The 13,218-nt window shown below is 33.9% G+C and overlaps 1 protein-coding gene across 2 annotated transcripts in view; it reads left to right on the forward strand.

Annotated features, from left to right (window-relative positions):
* The window catches only part of LOC129227499 (protein misato homolog 1-like), a gene marked incomplete at its 5' end in the record, with an annotated part of 36,186 nt that overhangs the window by 11,910 nt on the left and 11,058 nt on the right, over window positions 1-13,218 (forward strand). Inside the window, 3 exon segments of one of the 2 annotated variants that reach the window (XM_054862079.1) lie at window positions 6,644-6,782; window positions 8,100-8,214; window positions 10,014-10,154. In XM_054862079.1, coding sequence (XP_054718054.1) covers window positions 6,644-6,782; window positions 8,100-8,214; window positions 10,014-10,154 — 395 coding nt within the window. 2 annotated transcript variants of the gene reach the window in all.

Consider the following 13,218-nt stretch of genomic DNA (forward strand, 5'->3'; position numbering starts at 1 on the left):
GTATGTTGTTTTAATAGTAACTACTGTAATTTTTTTAAGAGTTGTGAATAATTTAGTGTTTTATATCTACCTCAGAGCCTTACTAACGTAAGTCCGAAAATTGCGATTTTCGTATTATTAGTGCATTGTATGTAGAAATCTATTTCACATCGAGTCATATGAACATATTCCTAAAAAAATCTTGTGTAATAATTTACCAGTGTTGAAAGATCGCAAGTCCAATCTTTTCTATGCAACCATTTGTCCACTCAACTGTAAAGTAGCAGTTATGTGACTTACGCTACTCTAGCACTGAGGTACAGATATTTTGATTTGATTCTGTAAAAATTGTTTTTTTTTAGTTTAAAAGTAATTTTGTCTTTGAGCCTTGCATGTATGCTTTATTTTTAAAAGCTCCTTAATTTCTGAATCCTAATATTGTGGTTTTATTCTGTTTTTCAAATTAATATCATGTTTTTTTTTTTTTTTTTTTTTTGCAGTGAATTTAACTGAATATTTTATCATGCATTTTTATTGCATACCTTATTTATTATATCTTGAAAGCCGTTTGCTTAGTTTTCTGGGCTTTTCGTCCTGGTGAATGATATTTTTTACTAATCAGTGAATTTTTGATTTTTCATTTTTTAATCTTCTACTATCAAATTCAGCTTAGCATTTGGCTAAAAGCTGTTCAGATTTGATGTGGTTGTCATTCCAGTGACTGCTTAGAGTGTTCGTTTTCCACAACCTAGTTAGAATGGAAATTAAAAAAAACCCCTCACTTTTCTTCTTTTTAAGCAAAATATTCAAGATGAAAAAAACTGAAGACGGTTATATAAAAGGAAAAATAAAAACTATAATATTTGGTGTGAAACTACTCCCCCCTCCTCTCTTTCCTTTACAAGAAATAAAGGGTAAATTACATGAAAGGGATCACTCCCTTACCCTTGTTGACCCCAAAAGCAAAATTTGAAATCATACTGGTATGACTGGCATAGCATTGTTATGCATGCATTATTACCTTGGTAGAAAATGATCAAATGATCCATGAGTTGGGTTCAAAAAATGAACATTCATTTAAAAAATATTAATCTACTTTCTTTATCTATTCTTAAGGTAAACAAAAAGAAAAAAAACCCAGGATCATGATTGGACCTGGATTTAGGTTTTTATTTGTGATTTTAAACCAAACCACAGAAAGATAAACTGGAAGTTGAATAGGTGAAAATCATCTATTGAGAGGAAGCATTAGCATAAAAAAAATATAAGAACTATAAAATTTACCACATTATTTCACCAAAAAAAGTTTCTCTCACTCCAAGCTCTGAGCTTGCAGTGGCAAATTTAGAGGTTTAGTGGCTCATCACAATGTACTTTTCAGGCCCTGCTGTGTCTATCACAGAACTATATAAAACAGTCATCATGTGCATTTTTGTATTGCCTTTAGGGCCCCTATTGTCACGTGGCCCCTTCACCATTACGACATGGTAAATCTGCCACTGCCAGCAAGTACTTCTTGCTGCCACAAAATTTTGTAAACAAGCAGAATAACTGACTGAAAACACATGTCTGGTGGAAGCCAGTCAGTGTGCTTTGCACCTAACAGACTTGGAGTGAAAAAAATATAGTGTTGCAGGCTTGTAAAAAAAAGCAATGGTCATGCCACCACCAGGAGATTCAAGAAAGTTTATGAATTAAATCAGAAGCAATATGAAAGAAAATTAGTTTAACTTGAACACAGGGTTGGCCGAAGAGTTGACGGCGCCTGGGGCAAAAGTTTCCTGTTGCCCCCCCCTCCCCTTACAGACAGAAAAATCAATTTAGTTATAACATCAGTGCATCACACGCGTGAATGCGTCATACTTGCATTTTTTAAATCTTAAAGAATAAAAAATCAGAGGGCTATGGATAATCATAGCTGCCAACTTGTAAGATTTAGCCTTACAATGTAAGATTTTTGAAGGTATTGTAAGTTTGTAAGATCTTATGGCATAATTGTAAGATAATTAGGTTTTAGATCTCTGGAGGGTATTGCTTTTTTGTAATGAGTTTCCTCTTATGTTGCTTCAGAAGAATAGAGAAACTGCAGATGAAGGTCCTAAGATAAGCTCCAAAGTGAATTTCGCTCTGTACAAATAGATAATTTGCCCGATGTTGTGCTAAAAAAGGGGAGGATCAATAAGAAATAGCTTGCTTTGGGAAGAAATTAGTTGATGTCAATGTTTCATTGAAGTAAGAAAGGTTCTCCTTTTCTATGCTTTCCATTCTAGCAAGCCATACCTCATAGCAATGCAGAGTGCAAAAGAATATTCAGTAGTGTCAGAAAGGCGAGGACAGAGCTGTGCAGTTCTCTGTCTGATAATAACCTGGGTAACATTTTAATCATTAAGAACTTACAAAAAAAAAAAAACTTTTGTTTTGAATAAGTTATTGAAATAAAATTTTTGAATGTTGCTAAGTCAGCAACTTAAGAAAGCTTAAGTTCCAGTTAAAGTAGTTTCAGCAAAAGCAGCTGACTGCATTAATTTACGAAAGAAAAAGTAAGATAATACAACAAGTTATTAGTTTCTTCCAAAAGAATATTTTTAAAGATTAATATTAAATGATGCATCTTACAGAAAAATATTAGACAATATTTTAAAAGTGCACACTTGTATTCTTAAATTTTTAAATGCGCTGGCCTGCCTTTTTGAAACTAACTGCTTGATGTAATCCTATATTTCTCTATTGTGAATCCAGTTTTCTTTTTTCGTTTTTTTTTCTGTGCTGATTAATTACAAGTAAAGATTTTAAAATATAATGTTTTTAGTTTTAACGGTTTGTTATGTGTTGGTTAAAAAAGTGTACAAATACAACCACGACATGCATTGTAAGATTTTTAAAGTTGATATGTTGGCAGCTATGGATAATGCAAATTAAAACATTGTTCTTAATACACTCTAAGACAAAAAAAAGTTGCACCAGGAAGGTGTGGACCGATGTGAATGAAATTTGGAGGGATGGTTCTTCTGCCTAAGATATGCAAATGATTAAATTTCCAGGTTAGGGTTGCGCATGCAACGCGCGCAGGGTGGCCCTAAGCACAGCGCAAGACCAGCCATATAAGGGCGTCCAGTAGAGCAGCAATTTTAATTTAACTCAATCTGATTTGTTAGTTACATCGTTTAACATTGGATTATGCCTTGAAATAAAGTTCGCAAGCAATTTACACAACCAGGAGTGTTCGAAAGGGGTCGCATAATTGGCCTCCGAGAAACTGGATGGTCATTTCGACGGATAGCACAGCACGTTGGTTACACTGATGTTACTGTTGCACGCATTTGGCGGCAGTGGACTCAACAAGGCACATATCAGCGTCAACCAGGCTCAGGGAGGCCGAGACAAACCGTACCGAGGGAGGACCGGAGGCTCGTAAGGCAAGCTCGTAACGATCCAACCAGCACAGTTGCAGACATCCAACGGGCTGTGGGACCTTCCATCAATCAGCCAATAAGTGGTCGCACCATTTGCCGACGGCTGCACGACATGGGACTGCGCTCACGTAGACCGTTACGATGACTGCCATTAACAGCATTGCATCGTCGGAAAAGATTGGAATGGTGCCGTACAAGACGGACATGGAGCGTCGAATGGTATCGCGTAGTCTTCACTGATGAGTCCCGCTTCTGTCTTGGTGGAGACGACAATAGAATCCGCGTGTGGAGGCAACGTGGTCAGCGCCAAGATTTACGGTTTATTCTACAGCGTCATACGTCCATGAGACCTGGTGTCATGGTGTGGGGCGCAATTGCATATGATGCAAAATCACCTCTAGTGTTCATTAACGGTGCTTTGACCGGCCAACGTTACGTTCAAGAGATCCTGCGGCCAGTTGCTTTGCCATTCCTGAGCACCCGTGTTCGGCCGCTATTCCAACAAGACAACGCTCGACCCCATATTGCTGCCGTCTCTAGAGCTTGTCTTCAAGGCCTAGACAGCATGGAGTGGCCGGCATATTCACCAGACCTGTCCCCAATCGAGAATGTGTGGGATGCCATGGGACGAGATGTCAACACTCCACCCGTACCTCGAAATCTGCCGGAACTCCATAACAAAGTTAAAGCAGCATGGGATAGACTACCACAGGACTTCATTAAGAACCTGTACGATTTGTTACCAAGACAATTAGCATGTTGTATTCGGAATAATGGCGGCCATACCCTATACTGAATGTTACCCATTTTGTGTATGTTGTTCAATAAATTTTGCTTATATCGTTCTCATTTTCTAATCATTTACTCTTCCATATACACTTAACATACCTTCCAAATGTCATTGTATTCTAAGACTTCCTTCATGGTGCAACTTTTTTTTTGTCTTAGAGTGTATTTATTATACATTGATACTCCAAAAACTTTTCGAAAAAGAAAATGTTAAAAATCCAAATATTTATCTTGTAAAATGTCACTCTAAAACATAAAAAATAAACAATTACAACTGAATTAGATACTCATATTGATCACACTAAGAACACGAATAAACAATTTGTTGATTTTAAATAGAAAATGTTTTTATCGAAGTAAATTATGAGATTAAAAATTATCGAAGATCAAAATTAAATTTTGATCTGGACTCATCCAATGCTTTGTTTCAAGAGGTTTTTGGTTTTACTTGTACCAACTTAATACCAGCTTTTATATATATTAAAAACAAAGATGTCATTTTTTGCATCAAATTTTTGTAAATTTTAGAGGAATTCCAACAACATCGAAAATCGCTTAGAATTGGGTTTTAGGAGCTTTAATTTCCGGAAATTACTGGCTTTAATATTGAATAATACTGCCTTACAATTGTATTTTTCAGACTTTAGTTTCAGAAAATATTCAGGCAAGGGTCTCCATACCGCCTTTCTTTACTATCACAAGCAATGGGTTTTTTAAACGACATTTACAAAACATTTAAGTGGAACAGCCCCTGAATATGAAACATTTCTTAAGCTTTTAGGACCATAATTTTTTGAAATTTTCCAAGGAAGGGCTTCAGATCCTCCTTCCCTTAAATCTTCAAAGTTTGTGTAAAATTGCGTTTTTGAAACTTTAATTTCGAAAACTTGCAGGGGAAAGAGGAATTGATTTCAACCTTTAAAAAAAAAAGCGATCAGGAATAGTCCCTGAGCTCCATCCTTCACCCTAACGTCAATAAACATGGCTTATAATCGCGTTTTTAAGGCTTCAATTTCTAGAAATTTCTACTGAGACCCCTATACTTTTTTTTTGCTATAGCATCTGCAAAGAAAGTCTAAAAATTGCGTTTTTAAAACTAAAAGTTTTAAAATTTTGACCCCTCCCCCCTTTCCTATCAGATCAAAAAAAATTTTTTTTCAACGTGCCGCCTTAAAACTTTTTTCTGGTTGCGTCACTGGACACGGAAAGAATTCCAAGAAATTTGGCGAGAACTAAGCAAAGGAGATGTGCCTTTTGTTTGATTCTAAACAGTTATATTCCCAGAATTTATTTGCTTCAATGATACAAAAGAAATGAATGTTTTTGAGACTGAGAGATAGGAATAGCTTCATCCACTAGGGAAAAGTTGAGAATTGTTGCAATGTTCTCCGTTTCGTATGTCTATGACTACATCTACGTATCTTCTTGCGTATTATCCGAGGGCGACCTATAATCCGCAGATCCTAAAATCAGCCTGAAGAAAAAAGCTTCATATAATCCATGGATAATACGATGCTAAAAAATTGGATTTAACGTACCAATTGAGCAACTATACTAAAAATGTGAAAAAGTAATGACTTTGAAGTTATAATCAAAATTAATCTGAAATGTAGTCTAAAAAAAGATTTCTTCTTGAAATAATGATTATAGTACACTAATTACTAGAAAAACAAAGAGTCCAGACAAAGGAGCAAACGGTCTAATTTTGTGCAAATGAAGGCTTCCTCCCTCACTGTATTGTTGTTTATTTTACATGGCCTGAATCGTGTAAGAGAAACATTCAAAGAATGAAAAATAAGCAACTTACAGGCAGCCTATGGTTTCTATCGGTAAATCCTGCTGTAAATATTGAGGTTTATTGCGTTGGTGTTGAGGAAAAAAATCACAGATAACCCGCGGCAGCGTATAATCCGCACCTCATTAACTTTGCACTTTTTTAACAGATAATTAATCCATGGTTTGTACGCAAGAAAATACTATGTTACATAAAATTGGGGGGGGGGGCTTGCAGCACCCCCCCATTTTGTGGTGTACGGGGCAGTTGCCCTGCTCCCCCCCCCTCTTGGGACGGCCCTGCTTGAACATAACCCAGCATATTGTACATTTAAAATGCATTGAAATTTATAAAGAATGTTAGAAAGTTAAAAAGAATTGTCCCTATGAATTATAAAGCCTAAAATTTAATTTAAAACAACTTTAAAAAAACATAGTCAATGGAAGAGGTAATATTTAAAATACACTATATTTTGCAATGAAAATTCTATTGAAAATTAACTAAGAGCAGCCTTTAAATTGAAAGCAGTGTTGAATTTAAAAGAAAAAAAAGTTTATGGTTTGAATGATTACAAATAAATTAGAATGGAAAATTTGCCCAGAGAACGGTAATTAAAAACAATTACTATGAAATATAAATAAATTGAGACTTGTAATGTCACTTTATTAATAGTTACTTATTATTTTAGCAAATGAGACCCCTGAAAAGAGTGAAGATTTAAACATAATCGAAGCTGTTGATTCTGATTCAACAGCATGGTCCGATTACTTGAAAACAAATCTTCATCCAAGAAGCTTTTGTCTTTTTCAAGAAAATTCATCTTCTGAGTAAGTTTTTAAATTTTCACATTTGTACCAGTACAATTTTATTGAAAGTGTTTTGGAAAAATCATTAAATTTTAAAGAAAATGGTGCATTGGCACTCCTGCCATATTACATAGAATATGATTCAGAATATGATTCAGATCCATTTCATAGCATACTGTATGTACAACAAAATAATATTTAAAATTATTTACTTATAAACAGTGAAGCATTTTTATTCTTGACTCAGAATCTATAAATCTGTTTAAACTTGAACTAATTTCTAAATAAATTTGTTACCATTGATTACAACATATAATGATGTGGCATGTTATGAACTCAATTCCCCAACAGCCCATGGGGGCCAAGGCCTACTGTGCCCATCTCGTTTTTTGTGACTGAGGGCTTTAGGAAGCAAGGCTCCAGTTAGGTGGTCAGTCAAACGTAGATTCCCTAGTGCTTTGAGTTTCCAAGCACGCTTGGTACTCATTTTATTGACTCACTGAAGGGATGAAAGACTGAGTCAACCATACTCAAACGCGAAGTGGCATGATATTACTATTATTATAACATGTGGCTGTTTGCAGGAGAAGCATACTGGCACATAAACCTTCTCTTGTACACTAGCCTGTCATCTCATGCCCAACCTAACAAAAGAAGAATCATGCATATTAATAGAGTAACCCCTTGTTACATCGCACCTCATTGTATCTCTTATTCGGATATATTGCGCTTATATTTACAAAAATGTTGCTTTTAACAGAAATGTATATAATCTTCAGAAGGAATGTTTTCTCTCTGTCTTAAATCATTGAACAAAACTGATATATTTTCCATGCATGTAGATTTGTTGCAGTTTAAGCTGCAAATTTTATTTGTATTCCATCATAAAACAAAAAATACTTAAAAGCATTTTCTTTGTATTAAAATAATAATTAGCAAGCTACTTGTCTTTGGTTTTCATAAAGAAAATTCTCTTATTGTGATAAAAAAAATCTTTTTTTTTTTTACATCTGTACGTCATTAATGTGTACGTTAAATTGAAATTGAATCGCTACTTTTTATGACCTCAGTTATATCGGGTTTTTGGATATAGCACGCTTTTTTGTTGACTCCTGGCAGGTGCAATATAACGAGGGGTTATTGTAGTGAGTTTATGTCAGTGTTTATGTAGTGTTTGTTTGCAATAATTGGTATGACTCTTGTTAAAAAGTGCTTTATTTGTACATGTACTAAATGGTGTAATTGTATCTATTCTCTTTATCATTTGTTTATTTAAAAATACAACTTTAATTGCTTGAACGTTTTAAGATCAGTCAGGAAGTAAATTTCTCTTTAAAGGGATCAACCTGCTCTTGATATTTACAGTTCTGGGGATGAAGTGTATATGGAGACTGGGAAAGATATGGTTGAAAATGCCTTACGAAAAACGATTGAGGAATGTGACTATCTGCAGGTGTGAAATGTATCACAGTTCTTTATATTCATGCATGAATCTTAGTATTAATTTTTATTTTCTACTTTTTAAAATTTCATATTCATTAGTAAATTAGCATGCAACTGCTGTAGATTTTGTGTCTAGAAATGTGGCCTTTAATTTGTTTAAGTGAATTTAAGTTTGTGCCTTTCATTGTTTAAAATTTTATCCTTTATGTAAAATAGAGCTATTGTTCATCAGATTATTTCTTTGATGCAAGATATTGCTATTGTTTTCCAAAACTTTTTCTGAATGTATTTTAATTACATTGACTTTGATGCATTTCCTTTGATTTTCCGCCTACTTGAAATTATCCATTCAAAAATCATGTCTTGTGTTACTGATTCATTGCCCATTCTCCCGTTACATGATTAGTCCATTGTGTTTTTTGTCAGGAAAAGATAGTCTGCTCTAATTATCAAGTAAACAAGCCCATATCTTGATGCATAATCAAATCGAACTGTAAAGTTTGTGAACGTAAATTTGCTGCATTAATCAAAAAGTAATTGAATTGCTAGAAATGTGGGCATATCTTTTACACAGCTTAAATTACTCATTTCTAAGTGTTCTGGTGGAGAACTGGATGTACTTTGTTCATTCTGGAATATCAAAGACTTAGGCAGAAACTATTTGCACCATTATCATTTACTGAAAAAATTTTTTTTAGTTAAAGCATTACAAGTAGTAATTGAAAATTTGTTGATGCAAGGTTTCTTCTCTCACTCTCAAGCAAGAGATCAGAACTGTTATCTATCTCTGTTAACAAACCATTAAAAAACTCTAAAACTATGATTTGGCACTGCACTATGTGTAGCTATGCCACTATAAAAAATCCTACCTCAGTGGCAAGACCAGAACAGGGCAAGTGATATTTTGAAAAACTTTGTGCATACATATAGTTGTAAACCTATTTTGGATGAAAATTTTGATCATATTCAGGGAAATGAAACATAGTGGTACAGAGATATACTGAGCGAGTGCTAAGATTATCAACTGGCAAATAAGGTTGAGACATAAATTTTTAAAAAATGTTAACTTCTTTACCTACCAAACAATTCACCATCCACCAAAAAATAGCCTGTGCTTTGCAAATATGTGCGATCCTGTAAGTACCATGTAAGGCTGTAGAAACTACTTCTGCGAAGTTTTTAAATTTTTTTATTTGTCCCAATTTTTCAACCGATTTTTTTCCCACAATGGTTTTTGTCACATGAAGCAATGCAATTGATAAATTTATGTATTTTATGTTGTCCATTATAAACATGTCATATAACTTCATGTTTGACTTTTTAACAGTCCCATTCATTTTGACTTTCGTCAAATGTGTTATTTTTCCTAAAGCCTAATAATTTCTATTTTCATAATAGAACATCTGTGAATGAATGTACCTTTTTATAATTTGCTGGAAATTTTTCAATTTTGATGCAAAAGGTACAATAAAGAGAAAGAGAGCAAACAATGTTGTAAATTTAGTTTTAAACATGAAGGAAAATTTAGTGTTGATTTCAAGGAGTGTCTGAACCCTTTAAGCTCTCATTTGATAAGTCTTGCTCTAATTTTAAAAACTGTAAGTGCGTTAATAATTTAGTATTTATTTTTTCAATTTGAGTAAATTCATAATTTCACTGAAAATACTGGAATACTAAATGCAATATCCAAACACAATATTTGATCTAAGTCTTCTCTCATATTTCTCTGTTCATTATTGTATTGAATTTTAGATATTCTTAGCTTTCTTTTCTCCATGTATTAGTAACAATTTTTTAAAAATGTTTTAGGGATTCAATTTTATTTTTGATGCACACAATGGATTTTCTGCAATCTGTAATCATGTTCTTCAGCACCTTGATGATGAGTATAGTAGAAGTCCATCATTGTGCTTTCCTGTATTTCAAGATCATAAAACTGTTTCCTTACAGGTAAGGTGTTATTTGTTTTTAATCTGTCAAAAAAAAAAAAAAAAAAAGGTGCTTAATAAAGGAGAAATTAGAGACTTTTACTGGTGATTCACTGGAAATATTTGATCTTTTTTTTACCGATCTTTTTGGTATGTTATATGAATATTGATATTTACTGGCAAATATCGACATTTACCTAATTTTGAACTTTTACAGTAACATATATACTATATACATACAGTGAAGTCTCTATTTAATGAACATCTGTTTAATAAATAATTCTGAAAGAACTATGCATTTAAAAAGTACTTACAATCTATTTAATTTTTATTGCACTAAGGTAATTCAATAGTTTCAAAAAATAATTATTAATGAAAACAAATAGTTTCTATGTAATAAAGTGTTATCAATTATTATTATTATTTTGTGAAAAATTTAAATTTTTATCATTCTCCAATTTTATGCCTAACAGAATGAACCAAATCAGTTTCCATAACATAATGTGCTCTACTCTCTTATGAAAAATTTCCTTGACAAAAAGAGGGATTTCCTAAGAAAGCTGTAGAAAAACTCTTTAATTTTCATCATATTGATGATGACATTGGGACTTACAAAAAATAACAAATTTAAATTTTAGGAAATGTAACAAATACACGATGGTGAGTGATACTGATAATCAAAAATCTTTCGCCTAAACAAATGTTAGCACACTTGATAACATGCCGTTTTGAGATAATGCTACAGACAAAGCATTTTAAACTTTGCAAAAAGATGAAAACGTTGATGGAAAATGCTCTTCTATAACAATCCAGTACAAGGTATGATTACAGGCTTTTTCAGTTGAAAGTAATGTAAAGAAAGTCTATAAAAAGTACAGTAAGGCTAGTTGTTGTTGAATGTTATGCATTTTCTTCTTAGAAGTGTAATTGACCAATTTGCTCTTCCTGACAACAAAGAGAGGGAAGAACCAGTAAAATGTAAATGATGCGTGGAAGATCTGATTTTTTGGAACACCAACAGTAGAAATCTTTAACCCCTCCCCCCCCCCTTTTTAGGATAGGAGATGAGAGGTAACAATTTTTTTCCTCGAGAAACATATTTTTAATGGTGAAAGGAGGGCTAATCTGTTAAATGAATTCCTTTAAGTTATCTTCTCGCCGAATGTACATTAGGGTGGGTGAAAAAAAAATGTTTTTTTTTTTCGAAATGTTAAGGGGCACGGATTAAAAAGGTGCTAAATGGTCTCAAACTAACATGTGTGAAATTTTATTCCATTCTGATAAGTCTTATTGCCTCCGGATTGAGTTTGAAGTTTGGATTTCTTAACCCAAATAGGATACGTTCCATGTAAGATTGCAATAAAAATAATTGTTATTTCGTTTACAGAAACAAGTGATGAAACTTTCAATTTGCACCTGGTTTAAATTCGTGCTTACCACTTTAGGTGTTGGAATTGGCTGAAATGTGTGAAATAGGTCAAACGCTCCCTGCCTACTCTGCCGTGCTAAGCGCAAATGTGGTATCTGCAGCTGATGTCAAACCGAAAAACTACTATTTAAAGTTTTACGCCTCCATGTATTTGATCCAGATTCTACTTTTTTAGATTTTTTAAAAAAATAATTCCAATTCACAAATGACAATAAAACATTGCATAGGGGTAAAACATGTTATAAAGAACCACCTCGTGACAATAACTCAATTTTGACAAAAAGTGTAGATACCACTTTTGTGCTTAGCACGGCAGTACTGTGCAACGTAAATGAGTAAAAGATGCTAAAAATCTACCTCTTGAAATGCAACAGCAATCTTTTGAAATCCTATCCGAAAATAACTAAGAAAATAATCAGAATCATTTTACCAAGCTAGTAAATTGCTATTTGACACTTCATTTTGCAAATGCAAAGATATTAACAACTACATTTGTCCGCAAAAAAATAAATAAAATAAAGTAAAGAGAGGGAGAGGGAGAGAAATTGCAGCTTCAGCCTCAAGAAGGAAATGAAGACAGTTTTAGTATCAATACTTCATCGCGTCTCTTCTGTCGGATACGGACAGTGAGGATGAATTCAAGGGACCTTTACACGCTTCAAACCACAAACGCTTATATCGATAAATTTGCTACTATAAGCAATACAGTGGACTTTAATTTGCTTTCACGGACGTGTGATAGAAATGAAGTACCTGACAGGGCTGGAATAGTGATTGCTTCAGCAGTTACTTTACCCCGCTACTTCAGAAATTATTGAGAAAAACATGCTTCGTTGGAAGCACAAAATAGCACAAAAATCTGCCCTGGCAAGAGCCACAGCCTAGCAAAATGTCTCATGTTCTATGGCTAACTCGTGCTAATCAAAGTCTACGTTTGTGTGTTTCAGTGGAATCTCCTTTGCAAAATTTAATAATTCTTGCAATATAAGTCGTCAACGTTTATGCTCCAATCTGGTTTGCTATCAAAAAAAACTCTTTATGTGCAGATTGGCTCTGCAGTTATTCAAAATCACTGCAACTAGATATTTATCCTCTGAGTTGAAGTGCAAAATATGTCCCACAATCCAAAGAAAGTGTTTTCGTATGTTCTAAAAAGTAATTTATTACAATGCTGACAGACTTGGATCAGCACATCTGTGAATTGGCAGCCTGTTGGATTTTAGAAGCTCATAGTGTTCAGCAAAATAGACTCCCAAAAGACAAATTTTTCACATTCGTATTGTTAAGCTTGATGCAGAATCTTACATTGATCTCAATGACTGAAAAAATGTGTCTGATCCACCAATACTGAAATCAATCTCTGAAGAAGAGATTGGTTTCCCAGAGATTGGTTGGATTGGTATGAATCGGATTTTTTTTTTTTTTTTTTTTTTGTTTTAGGCAAAAAAGAGCTGTTTACTATGCCTGCCATGTCATACGCACAGGTTATTGAAAGGCAAAGGGGGTTCATGGCGCAGACTGTGGCATTAAAATTTTTAAGAGGGTTGATTTTACAGATTTTTGACCTTTTTTGGGAGGAGGGGGGGGGGGCTCTTGCTCTGCTGTGTTCTTCCCAGCAAGTGAGGGGGTTGCTATCACCCTATGGGATAGGCACTCC

This window comes from Uloborus diversus, chromosome 1, assembly GCF_026930045.1.
Source record: "Uloborus diversus isolate 005 chromosome 1, Udiv.v.3.1, whole genome shotgun sequence".
NCBI lineage: Eukaryota > Metazoa > Arthropoda > Arachnida > Araneae > Uloboridae > Uloborus > Uloborus diversus.